The 14,167-nt window shown below is 33.1% G+C and overlaps 1 protein-coding gene across 24 annotated transcripts in view; it reads left to right on the top strand.

Moving 5' to 3' along the window:
* Positions 1 to 14,167, top strand: part of AHI1 (Abelson helper integration site 1) — a 152,312-nt gene that overhangs the window by 14,049 nt on the left and 124,096 nt on the right. For 22 of the 24 annotated variants that reach the window (XR_006739956.1, XR_006739955.1, XR_006739954.1 and 19 more), the window contains 6 exons: positions 241 to 463; positions 1,677 to 1,869; positions 4,886 to 4,981; positions 5,850 to 6,035; positions 7,945 to 8,097; positions 11,408 to 11,540. Coding sequence is in view for 21 of the 24 variants with exons in the window: in XM_045572623.1 (XP_045428579.1) it covers positions 241 to 463; positions 1,677 to 1,869; positions 4,886 to 4,981; positions 5,850 to 6,035; positions 7,945 to 8,097; positions 11,408 to 11,540 (984 nt within the window). In the remaining 3 variants the exon portion in view is untranslated. The remainder of the gene's footprint in view (positions 1 to 240; positions 464 to 1,676; positions 1,870 to 4,885; positions 4,982 to 5,849; positions 6,036 to 7,944; positions 8,098 to 11,407; positions 11,541 to 14,167) is intronic. The other 2 variants (XM_045572622.1, XM_045572627.1) reach the window with 2 other exon arrangements.

Raw genomic sequence — 14,167 nt, 5'->3', positions numbered from 1 at the left:
ACCCAGGCATGTGCCTTGACCAGGAATCAAACTGATGACCTCTTACATGGGACAGTGCTCAACCAACTAAGCCATACTGGCTGGGCTTATCTAGATTTTTTTTCTTGAAGTTTCTTTATCAACAAAGACAGATAACCACGAATCATTAAGATTAGGCTATATGAAAATTCACCTTACATTGTTGAATATATTATTGTGGGGAAAATGAATTATAGTGTTGCTTTTCTTCCATATTTGTAATTTCAGATGATAATGAAGATACTGATGGTGATGATGGTGTTCATGAAATAACAAGTCGAGATAGTCCAGGTTATCGCAAATGTTTGCTTGATGATGACCTTGTCTTAGGAGTTTACATTCACCGAACTGATCGACTTAAGTCAGATTTTAAGATTTCTCGCCCCATGGTAAAAATTCATGTGGTTGATGAGATTACTGGTCAGTATGTCAAGAAAGATAATAGGTAATTTTTTTATTTTTATTTTCATTGTACAGCCAACCCATTGAATTGAAAGTATCTATAGTAGAAGTCATCTTTTCTGCCATTGAAAGTCAATGTGAGTAGAGCTATAGATTTGTATTGAAGAACAGTTTACTAGTTGTAGGTGTTCACCAACAATTCACACCAATCAGTATGTTTTATAGAGATATGGAGAGCATCTGTTAATTTACTGATTCATTTTTAAGTGGAGGAGAGTTGAGAGAGTTTCTGCCAAGCTTAATGACTAATTTATGGCATTAAACTAGCATTGTTTTACCTTGCACTATAAATGCATTCATTTTCTAACTTCATATTTTTGTTTTGAAGTTATTATGTTACCTGGATCTCAGAAACAATAAATGAATCTTGAATTTAATTTTATCCCTACTATTACTTCCATAGCTAATGTGTGTTTGAAGACCCAAATAAAAAAAATACAATAAAATAAACAATAATACTAGAATTTAAAAAGCTATCTACTTGGAAAGATGGCAAGATGAGAAACATGAGAATTATCAAAAGGATCATTCACTTATTCAGTTGTCTTAGGGAATATAAACCGTGAAAGGTTTACAATCCTATTGTGTTCATTTTTTTATTTAAATGTACTGTACTATTTTATTTATGACAAACTCATTTAAGATTCTGAAGGAAGTATTTTATTCCAGCTTTGAATGCTGAAGGTATAGTCATACCTCTCACTTTATATTTCTATAATAAAATAATTCTTTTAAAAAATATATATATTTTATTGATTTTTTTACAGAGAGGAAGGGAGAGAGAGAGAGAGCTAAAAACGTCAATGAGAGAGAAACATTGACCAGCTGCCTCTTGCACACTCCCTACTGAGGATGTGCCTGCAACCAATGTACATGCCCTTGACCGGAATCGAACCTGGGACCTCTCAGTCTGCAGACCGACGCTCTGCCACTGAGCCAAACTGGTTTCGGCTATATTTCTATAATAAAATAATTCTGTGAAACCAATTGATAGTATGTAAGTGCAAAAGTACTACCACTTTTAAGTCTCATAAAATTTATAATTTTCTAGATGGACAATCAAAGTAATTTTTCCTTGTGAATCATGGCTATTTATTAACTCTAGTTGCCTGATTTTGAATACCATATTTTTTATTTTTGCTCACATTCTCAAATTTATAAAGAATTGTATTAATAAAAATTTTTTTTTTGAACAGTGAACGGCCTGTTTCATCTTACTTTGAAAAAGACAATGTGGATTATATTCTCCCTATTATGACCCAGCCATATGATTTTAAACAGTTAAAATCAAGGCTTCCAGAGTGGGAAGAACAAATTATATTTAATGAAAACTTTCCCTATTTGCTTCGAAATTTTGATGAAAGCCCTAAAGTCATCCTGTTCTTTGAGGTATGAATTGAAAAGAGCAATTTAAACTAAATTTTAGTTATTATAGTCATCTCGGTATCCACAGGAGATTGGTTCCAGGACCCTCTGCAGATACCAAAATCTGTGGGTGCTGAAGTGCCTTATAGTATTAAATGTTGCATATTTGCATACAATCTATATTTGCATATAGGCTGCAGCAGAGTATGCCTACACATCATTTCATTCACATTGATTCAGCATAGTGCTCTGTGTATGGCAAATTCAAGTTTTGCTTTTGGGAAATTTCTGGGATTTAAAAAAAAATATTTGTGATGTGCGTTTAGTTGAATCTTCAGATGTGGAACCCACAGATACAGAGGGCCAATTACATAGTAAAAATGTAAGCTATTGTTTTTAGTAGTTTAATATACAACCAAATAGTGTGAGAATTTAGTTTCTATTATTTAGTGTTATAACATGCAGTGGAGATACAAGTAATAGCATATTTGTTGAGCATTTACTAGTGCAAGTATTTAGTCATTGGATTTACTTTTTTTTTTTTTTTTTTAATAATTACAACAATGCAATGACTATTAACTGAAGTGTTGAATCTAATCTGTATCTATGTAATTCTACATTCTTAACTTATTTCATAAAGTGTAAACTCAATACCAGACTCCTAAGGGTTTGTATACTACTAAGAGAAAAAGGTGAACATACACATATTGTTGACCAATACAATGAAATATATAACCAAATGAAGTAGAACTTTTTAGATGTGAAGGTTAGTTGGAGGGTCTGATCTGTTAAGGAAAGCTTTATAGAGTAAATGGCCTTTGAGCTGACATGCTATTCAAATTTTTTACTGCAAAGGAAATCAAAGAATGTAAAGTAATTTTTTTAAGTATAAAGTGATTTTTTTTTCCAGTTATTCCAATTTTAAGTGCAGGTAATTTGTATTTGAAGTTAGCTTAAACCTAAATACCATATTTCTTTTAACTAATTCATGTTATCTCTCCATAAGCAAAAGAAAGTTGAGGAAACCTATTTTCCAGTTTAGGCAAGATGGGGAATTTTTGCATGGGAAGAGCAAGACATGGCCGGAACCAATGATTGCTTTTGTAGTTACTTGTTTTTATGATCTTTAACTTTTAGGTGATCTATATGTGGTTAGGAAGCAAATATTCACCATTTACATCTGATTATGTATGACTTATGCAAAGCTGTGATTTTTTTTTTAAGTGATATAATTTGTATGTGAAGGAATTTTTTCTTTGTCACAGAAATTTGTCATTTGTTACTATAATATTCTCTCATATTCATTTTAGTAATATGAAGTTTAAGAAAAATCTTGGATTATAAACACTTTTGGTTGCTTTTTAAGTTTTAGTATAATGTGTTATTGTTTACAAAATTAATTTTTTCCCCTTAAATATATTTATATTGATTTCAGAGAGAAAGGGAAAGGGAGAGAGACATGGAAACATCAATGATGAGAGAAATCATTGATTGGCTGCCTCCTACATGCCCCCCACCAGGGATTGAGCCTGCAACCCAGCCATGTGCCCTTGACTGGAATCAAACCCAGGACCCTTCAGTCTGCAGGCCAACACTTTGTCCATTTAGCCAAACCAGCGAGGGCCAAAACTAATTTTTGATTTCTACTTCTTAAGGGTGTTTTGAGGACAACTTGATAATATCTACCAGAAGTATTTAAAATTTATTGCACCTCTAATTATTTCTACTAAGGGAAAAATGATAACTATACAAAGATGTATGTGCAAGGGTATTTACCTAAGCACTGTTTATAATAGCAAAAATTTTAGATAGGTCTTTTCAATCAGTAAGAGGTTTGTTTAAATAAATTATGGTTTTTTATTTAATTTATGGTATTTGTAACACATGGTATATGTACATATTGACTTGAAGAGATATCCACAATTTAGCATATCAAAATAGTTTATGAAATAGCATTTGATTTGTAGTAGTAATATAGAAATATTTAGGAATGCACAGAGAAAGGTTTAGATGTGTGTAAACCTGTAAACATGTAGATGTTAATGTTGATCATCTCTGAATCTGGATTGCAAGTTGTTTTTACTTTGTAATTTTTTTTATATTGTCAGTATTTTTTCACTGAGCATGTATTACACCTGAAGACAGGTTTAAGAATATAAAGAACAGGGATGAGTGGAGTTCATATTATTTTTTACAGCATTCTTCTCTAAAGATTTGTTACCTCAGCTGAACTTTTGATAAATATCAGTAAGTTCAAAGTGATACTTTTTGACAAGTACCTAGAATATAGATAGTCTCTGTGGCAGGTTGGTAGTAATTCCATGAGCTTTGGCATCCAGACAGGATGGAGATACGTGAAAGAAATTTTCTTGAGAAGCCCAACTACAACATTTATACAAAGAGAAAATTCCCTATTTCAGGAAGATGACCCAAGGAAAGACTCAGAGACAAATAAGACCACGAGTTTTTGAATAAACAGTCCTTCGAAGTCTGCTCTCATGCATTAAAAAATGATCAAAGTTTAAGTATTCTAAACCTTGTGTACTAGTATTTGTGCCAAGACTATATTTAAGGCAACTAGTATTTTGTCTTGGATTTTAAATAAATCTTTTTAAAAAATGGACGTCACGCCGAAACCGGTTTGGCTCAACGGATAGAGCGTCGGCTTGGGGACTGAAGGGTCCCGGGTTCGATTCCGGTCAAGGGCATGTACCTTGGTTGTGGGCATATCCCCAGTGGGGGGTGTGCAAGAGGCAGCTGATTGATGACTCTCTCTCATCGATGTTTCTAACTCTATATCTCTCTCCCTTCCTCTCTGTACAAAATCAATAAAATATATATATTTTTTAAAAATGGACCTCACTAACAGTATGAATTAATTTAAAGGTTAGTGAAATTAGATGAAAATATTTTTTCTCCCTATAAAGAAAACTTTAAAATGAACAAATGATTTTCCCATTTTCATAATATATTATTAGAAAATATTAAACTTTAGGTAGCCTAGGCTTCTGTGAAGTAATTTTAAAATATTTATTTACAGATTCTTGATTTCTTAAGCATGGATGAAATTAGGAATAACTCTGAAATTCAAAACCAGGAATGTGGCTTTCGGAAAATTGCATGGGCATTTCTCAAGGTATGTTTTTATTCTGTTTCATAGACTTTAAAATAATCTTCTAATCTGATTGGTTGCTTTTCCCCAAGTTACTTTGGTTTCATATAAGGAGTTATGATCTAAAGTAAGATTTCAGTGGTAGAGCTATTAATTTAAGGTTGGGTGATGTTCATTCAGATTCTTAAACATTTATTGAGTGCTTAGTTTATGCCAGGTACATGATTGGGCTGTAAGGATACAGCATAAAAAAGAAACACACAGCTCTGTTGTCATTTATTCAACTTAACAAATATTAATTAAGCTCTTTCTGTGTGCCAGTCACTGTTCTAGTCATGCTGGCCAGGACCAACTAGATCCTTTTGAAGAAGGTAGACTAAAACATTTTTTAAATGTAATGAATGGGTTTAATAAGTTTAACCATGTTAATTACTATTTGAAAATGGTTTTGAATTTTAAAAAATCAAAACCATAAGATTTTACCATTAAAAATACTGATACTAAATAAATGGAAAATGTGTTTCTGTGTTTAAATAATATATATTTGATTTTTATCATTGTTATCTTAAAGGTATATTGACCACCTTCTATGTGGAAAGTAATGTAATTTTTTTTTTTTTTTACCAACATCTGAAGTTGTATGGGCAAAAAGATAACTGTCAGGAAAATATTTTAATTTAAAGTCCCTTATTGGAATTACCTTTTGTCAAAGTGACTTGGAACTGTGGTTAGCCAACTGTGTCAATGTTGTTTCCATTGCTTTGGAAACCTTAAGGAATTTCTGTATGCCATATTCATCTTTTTAGAATGAGTTTGTGACTATATACTATTGCTTTATCTGATTCCTCTATTGTCAATGAACATAAAGTGTTACTTGCACTCTTATTTTAAGCTTCTAGGAGCCAATGGAAATGTAAACATCAATTCAAAACTTCGCTTGCAGCTGTACTATCCACCTCCTAAGCCTCGACCCCATGCAAATGTTGTTGAGGTTTTTGAATGGTGGTTAAAATGTCCAAGAAATCATTATCCGTCCACATTGTATGTGACTGTAAGAGGACTGAAAGTTCCAGAATGTGTAAGTTAATAACACATGTAAGCAAGCGTGTGTCCTCTTGTTGAGATTAAATGGTAGCATGTTTTCCATTTCTAAAATGTAAGATCTCTAGAATTATTTTAATGAATTTGTATAAGATGATGTATTTATCCTGTAATAGCTGATACTTAAAATATACTTACATGAATTTTAAATAATAAATACAGATTTCATTGTTAGGAAAAATGTGTTGTTATTTAAAAAAATGTGGTGTTTTTGTGTTTTTAAACCTCACCTGAGTCTGTGTTATTTTTGATGTTTATTTTGCTGTCTTTTTATTGATTTTAGAGAGAGTTGAAGGGAGAGAGAAAGAAACATTGATGTGAGAAACATAAATTGGTTGCCTCTCAATATGAGCCCCATACAGGGATCAAACCCGCAACCTTTTGGTGTACAGGATGGCATTCCAACCAACTGAGCCACCCGGCCAGCCATGGCAATAATACTGTTTTTTAAAAATCAAAGAGAAAAGAATTATGTAAAGCAGGAGTTGACAAGTATTATTCATAGAGGACCAGACAGTTAATATTTTAAGCTTTTCAAACTTTATAGTCTGTGTTACAATTACTCAGCTTTGCCTTTGTAGCATGAAAGTAGCTACATATACATATATAAGTGATAACAAAACAATTTGAAAATGTGTTTCAATAAAACTTTATTTATAAAAAAGAGCCAGCAGGATAGATTTGACCTGGGCTATAGCTTGCAGACCTGGGCTATGATTTACTAGCACATTCTTCACAATATTATTTAATAGTTAGTAAACAGTATTTCTGCTTCTATTTTCCATATGTAAAATTCCCAGAGACCCAGATTCGTACACTGGTGGGGTCCGTCAGCCTGGCCTGTGCCCTCTTACAATCCGAGATCCCTAGGAGGGTGTTAGAGAGCCAGTTCTGGCCTGATCCCCACAGGCCAGGCAGAGGGACTCCACGGGTGCATGAATCTGTCCACCAGGCCTCTAGTATGTATGTAAGATCTTTGGTTAATCTCTTCCCACCGTCCTCTCTCCCCTCTTTCCTCTGAGATTCATCAGTCTATACCATGTTTCCATGCCTGTGGTTTTTGCTCCTGCATTGAACGTCTGCCCCCTGGTGGTCAGTGTGCATCATAGCTGTTGGAAGGGGGGTATCTTAGGCTTTTATTATATATAGATAATAATCTAGAAGGGGTCCTAATGTATGGTGACATTATATATGGGGTCCTAATATATATGATGGGATTTAACTTCAGGTGGTGGGCGCATGGTGTATTATATAGGTCTTATGACATAGAAACCCACACCTGAAACCTGGTTGATCAATTTCACCCTCAATACATTTAATTTAAAACATTATAATCATCTTAGCAAAGAATATATCCTAAAAGGAGCTGAAACTTTTGCTTTTGTCTTATTTGCTGTAACATATTTCAGGACAGTTGCATATTCTGTAGTTAATATTATAAACTATGATTACAGAGTTGGTTTGCATTGATTTGAGTTAAATCTATTTTTAAGAAATGAAAGATTTAAAAAAATTTAGATCTTAATGATATCAGTTTTGTGTTATTAAAGCCAGAGATACCATCTTATATCAGAGCCATGACATAACATCTGATAGGTGTTGGTGAAGAGGCAGAAACAAAGGAACAGAGTTATTCAAACAGTATCATATTATCCCTTGAGTTCTGTTTGTTTGTTTGTTTCTCTCTTCTCCCAGCTTCTAAGGCTTTTTGATTATAGGACAGTAATTTCAAGCAACTTTCACGTTACTTAGAATAATGTGCAAATAAAAGTCCAATTTTTTCTGGATTACATTTTCATATTGTCTGTTTTAGTATTTTAAAAACCATCTATGCTAGAAAAGAGAAAAAAAATTAATAGGATATATACTTTTCTTTACATATTTAGGTAAAGCCGTCTTACCGTTCTGTGGTGGCTCTTCAGGAGGAAAAAGGTAAACCAGTGCATTGTGAGCAGCAGCGTGAGTCAAGCGCAATAGACACAGAACCTGGACTAGAAGATTCTAAGGAAGTAGTGAAGTGGAAACGACTGCCTGGGCAGGTGAAGTGTTCAATGTTGGGTTCATTTAGGTATCTACTTATTTCCTAGTAAACACTCCCCAGCCGCTCCTTAGGTTGCTATTTAAAACTCTCAGATTACCCTTATTTATAATCACACAGTGTCTTTCCAATAATTCACTTGACAAGTAATGATAGAGTGTTTATCATTTGCATAAAAACACTATCTAGGTTGTTTGTTTAGGAATGGGACAGTTTTATTAGTTTGCTAGAACTGCCATAAAAAAAAATAATACACACAAAAACCGTGCAGACTGCTTAACTTACACAACAGAAATTTATTTACTCATAGTTCTGTGGACTGGAAGTCCCAAGATTGAGGATTGGCAGGGTTTGTTTACTCTGAAGCCTTATTCTTGCCTGGCAGATGGCTGCCATCTTGCTGCCCTTTCATGGTCTTTTCCCATTGCCTGTATACTCCTGTGTCTCTTCCTCTTCTAACCAGGATCCTCTCTAACAATTTTATTTTAACTTAATCAGCTAGTTCAGGGGGTGAGGAACCTTTTTTCTGACTCTGACAAGGACCATTTGGATATTTATAACATCATTTATGGGGAAAATAATCAATTTAAAAATTAGCCTGCTATATTTGGTCAAACATTTAATTAACTCACCCCTAATGCATTGGCAGGGCCAAACAAAATAATTTCCTACGGCCTGTGGGCTGGACGTTCCTCACTCCTGAGCTAGTTAAAGACCTATCTCCAAATACTATTACATTCTGAGGTACTGGGGTTGAGGCTTTAACAAATGAATTTTAAACATTTCAGCCTATAACAAATAAAAAGCATACATTTTTATGTCTATAAAAGTTATGTCTACTAATGGATTTTATTATTTTTAAATGTTTTCTTAATGTATTCATAAAATGTTTTTGCAGTCCCTGGCTCCTTCCTTAATCACATTTTGGTGGAGATATGTATAATGTATATTCTTCTACCACAAGTGGAGCAGTATTTAAACTTGTACTAAATTTTTCTTACTTTGGTTAGTATATTTTGCAGTAGCGAGAAGCATTGCTGATACAGTTTTGTAAATCACTTACTTGTTTCCACAAAGAGTGGAGTGGTTTATTTTAAGTCTGAGCTAATACCAATGCAGTTTATGTAAAATCTCAACTTATGCAAACATTCAGTATATACATAAGGATGATTGTTTTCCCAGAGCTTCTCATTGTCTATATTTTGCATCACTTTTGACAACCTTTTCTTCTTATTGATTTTAGGGAGAGGGAGAGAGAGATAGAAACATCAATGAGAGAGAATCATTTTTTAAAATTAAAGATAAAAGATATGTTATTTTTGGTGTTTGTTTTGGCCTTTTTTTTTTTTTTTTTTTTTTTTTTTTGAAAGGAGTACACCTCCACTGGGGATCTAGCCCCATCATACACCCCCCAGTGGGGATCAAGCTGGCAACTCAGGCATGTGCCCTGAATGGGAATTGAACCAGGGACTTTTTGGGTCATGGGTTGATGCTCAACCACTGAGCAACATTGGCCGGGCTTGAGGTACACTTTAAAGGATGGCCAAATTAGGGGTGGGTGAAGAAGGCTAGGGAAAGGTATTTCATCTGGGGGCAAAGTTGTAAATAGGTGGGAAAGGACTGAGGTATTCATCAGGCACTCAAAAACTTGGCTGGCTTGGAAATGAGAGTTTGTAAAAGAGATAGGGATGTATGATAGATTAGGCAGGCCCATGTTGTGGAGTGTGTTGAATGATAGCCTAATATATGATTGTGTGGGATGTGAGAAATTAATGGTAGATTTTTGCATAGGAGAGAAATATTGTCTCAATCATATTTTAGGACAGATTAGTACTGGCAGTGGCATAGAGGAGATCTTGAAGTAGGATACATCAGAATGAGAGAAATCTACCAGATGGCAGGTAGTTGCAATCATTGATGTGAAAGAGTGTAACCTTGGGATAATGGTGACAAAAATGAAAAATAAGAAATAAATATAAGAAAGAAAGAATGGTTCAGCATAATTTAGCGACTGACAAGATAGTAAAGAAGGGGAAAGAGTCAAAGATGTTGAAGCCCTTTATTGCTGTGAAACTTTCATTGGCTTTTCTAAATACAGTGTCAAACCCTGGACATAGAAAGAAAATGATAGTGGTTTTCAGTGATTTTAGCTTAGATTATCAGGCAGTTTTCCTGGGAGCAGCAGCATCTGATTGTAAAACCTCCTGACTTTTCCTTCAGTTTTTTTCTTTTTTAGCCTCATCTTCCTTTTCAGATGGAGAATGGAGGAGGAAATGGGTAGCATGGTGCCTGGTACATTATAGGCACCTAATAAATGTATACTGAATTTTTCACCTTCCAGGTAGCTACTCATAATGCTACCTCCTAATAATGCTGCTAAATCTTGATACTACTTGTGAAAAACCTGGTACCTATCTTGAATGCAGTCTCTTGAACTAATAGTCTTTGTTGAGGCTCATTAAGCCCGTTGAGGCTCATGAATAATCTTTATTCATAATATACAGTAATAATGGTCACTCATAGGGTTGCTGTGATGAATATATGAAAACACATGTGTAATAAAATACCACATTCTTGACATATAGTAAGGGCCCAATATATTTGTATGTTTAATTAAACTTTTAGAATAATAAGAAATATAGGAACTAAAACTCACTGAAGTTTAGAAGAGGCAGAATTAGAACAATAGGTATTAATACATGAAAATTTTTGGTTTCATCTGCTAATAGGGAATGAAGACAAAAATTACTGAAGAAATTTTAATAAATTAGTGAATCAGAAACCAATAGGAAGTGATTCATTACTTTGGAAACACATTTTGGAAGGTAGCCACAAATGAAGGTTATTTTAAGAGATAAAAAGAGAGAGAATGAATGAATTACACATCCTGGGTTTCAGTTAGGCCCTAAAGGCATTTATGGTCTCAGAACAAGTTTATGGCTCAGCAAACATCACATATTAGTTGCTGTCATGGAATAAGAGTGTGAAATACATCTTTTTGTGTGGTTATATAAAAGCTATAGGGTAGTGACCGCTTTGGAGTGTAAGATATTGAAATTTTCTACTCATTTTAGGTGAATTAAGTATGAGTTAGATATGGAGTATAAATTCAGTTAATTTTATGGAGAATTAGTTTTTCTCTTCAGACAGTAAAATAAGTTACTGTGGTTTTTCATCATTCTGATTACTTGCTTTTCTCTTCCTCTCAATCACTATAAAGGGACTTAACACCAACTACAGTCATTGAAATTAACAAATAGCCTTCATATTTTAATGTTTCTTAATTTGTTTTTTAAATATATGTTTTTTAGGCTTGCCGTATCCCAAACAAGCACCTCTTCTCACTAAATGCAGGAGAACGAGGATGTTTCTGTCTTTCTTTTTCTCACAATGGAAGAATATTAGCAGCAGCCTGTGCCAGCCGAGATGGATATCCAATTATTTGTGAGTAATAATCCTATTTGATTAATTTTATTGGTCTTTATTGGTCTTTGGTTTTTAAAACTCATTGAAACTTTAATTTGAATAATCCCCCAGCACTACTAAATTAATAGATTTCTTCAAGTAAAGTAACAGTTCTCTTTAATATTTTACACTATGTTTTCAGTAGAGTTTTACACTTTTCTCTACAGTATGTTTTCAGAAGTAGAATTTTACACTTTTCTATACAGTATGTTTTCAGATGTATACTGAAGAATGGTAAATTATTTTAAAACATGCAGGAGGATTTTTGTAAGCATTTTATATTTTAAATATACAAATTTAGAACCAAAAGGACAATAAATCTCAGGAGGAATTTTAGTCTAGTATAGTCAGTCAATAGCAGTAATAATTTGAATTATGAAAGTCTTCAAATTTGTAATGCATTAGAATAATAATAATAATTGGCTTAGAGGACCTGAATTGAGACTTCTTATTACGATAGAGACATCAGCAGAAAGGCCAAAATCCATTCTCAATGTGCCTTTAAAACTATAGGAAACTATGTTAAGAAATATCTATATCTTTTCAGAGATTTTATATATATGAGCATTATCATGCTCTTCTAGACATAAAAACATTGCTATTTTCCTTTCTTGCTTAGTAATAAAAACCAGCTTACCTCAGCTCCTCATGGGTGTCTGTTCTAAGCACTATCCGGTTGAACATTCCTCAGCTTCACACAGTTATTTCTTTGTTGATTTGTTTTTTTTCATCAGGGACTTGTAATCAGCTTGATGAGCATTTATTAAATAAATATTCTTCCTTATGAAATAATGTTAGTTTTGAAAAATACAAAATTATTTGTGTAGTCTGATTACAGCTATGTTATTTTAAAAATTCACCAAAACCTATGCATAGGGGGAAAAAAGATTCTTAGGAAACATACTCCAGAATATTAATAGTGATTTCATTCTTTGTGGTAATGGAAAAATTATTTTCATTTTTATTTATATGTTTTTGACACTTCTGTGACAAATATGTGCTACTTATGCTTAAAAAATCTTGTTCAAAATGCTATATAAATTTACCTTTACTTACTGTTTAAATCTTAAAATATAGAACCTTTTTTAAATTTTTGATTGATTATGATGTCTATTTAGAATTTGTTTAGTTTGTAGAATATGCAAATTAATGTTTTTCACAAATTTAGGAATATTTTTGTCTTCATTTCTTAAGTGTTCTTTCTACCTCTTTATATTTCTTCTCTTCTTCAGGGACTCCTGTAATTTCTGTATTGGTACACTTGATGGTGTCCCACAGCCTCTGCATTTTCATTTGTTTTTCTTTATTCTTTTTCTCTCTGTTCCTTAAACTACATAATCTCTCGATTGACCTGATTCTTCTGCCACTTCAAATCTGCTGTGAGCCCCTCAGTGATTTATTTTAGTTATTGTGCTTTCCAACTTTATAATTACTGTTTGTTCTGTTTTTATAATTTCTGTTTTTTTATTAATAAGAAATTCTCACACCTTAATTCTTTAGACATTGTTTTCTTTAGATCTTTGAACATCTTTATAAGCATGGATTTAAAGGGAAGACTAAGGCTTCCTCAGGAACAGTTTCTGTTGGCTGCTTTTTGTCTGTGTATGGTCATACTTTTCTGTTTCGTTTTTCTTTTCACACCCTCTTAATTTTTTTGTCGAAAACTGGGTACTTTAAATATTGAAGTATGGCAGCTCTGGCATTCATTTCCCCCACTCTCTCTAGTCAATCAGGATATGTTGTTTTGTTTGTTTATGACTTTTCTGGACTAAGTCTGTAGTCTTTTGCCTCTGTCATGTGTTACCACTGAAGTCTCTGTTTGGTTAGTTTAGTAGTCAGCTAACGCTTAAAGGGAGATTTTTAAAAATGCCTTGAGTTGAGAGGTTCTGAAAGTATGATATTGGAATATACTTTCACTAGTCATCCTTAGCCTCCAAGCACACAGTCTTTACTTATGCCAGAAGTACTTCTGTACAGCTTTATCTTAAGTGCAATTAGTTTGACCACTAGGCGGAAGTAGAGACTTGGAAACTTTGTTGTCTGTTAAATTCATTATCTGAGATCAGTGATTTTTCAACTTGTGTGCCGATAGAATTTTTAAAACATGTAATACCTAACTATTTAGTCAGGGCCATTGACCTCTCTACCCTTAGATTGTGAAATTTAAAAATGACACCAGCCCACACAACAATAGCAGTCCAATGTGAATGAATCAAAAGTATACCTATAATTTTGGTCAGATAGGCCAAAAAATATATTTTTTTGGTGTGCTGCAGAATTTTAGCAATTACTTTCTCTGTGCTATGAGATTAAAAAGGTTGAAAATTGCTGTCTTAGATGATGTTATTGTGTACATTAATATAGCAATACTATACTGTTTATCAAATTGGTTGCCTATTAATTCCTTTACTAAATCTAAAATTTTAGTGTCAGAATTTTTTTCTGACAATAATACAATTTAAATTTCTTGTTACTTCAAATAAAGTTTTGGCTACTTCAAATAAAATTTAATCAATTTTTAGGTAAAATAATACCTCTTTAATAAAAGCCCAAATTATAGAATCTTTTAACTAAATTGTAATTTAAATGTTATTTATTATATGATT

Source organism: Pipistrellus kuhlii, unplaced genomic scaffold, assembly GCF_014108245.1.
Source record: "Pipistrellus kuhlii isolate mPipKuh1 unplaced genomic scaffold, mPipKuh1.p scaffold_m20_p_5, whole genome shotgun sequence".
NCBI lineage: Eukaryota > Metazoa > Chordata > Mammalia > Chiroptera > Vespertilionidae > Pipistrellus > Pipistrellus kuhlii.
Note: the sequence above shows the minus strand (reverse complement) of the source record. Positions and strands in the feature narration are given on the sequence as shown.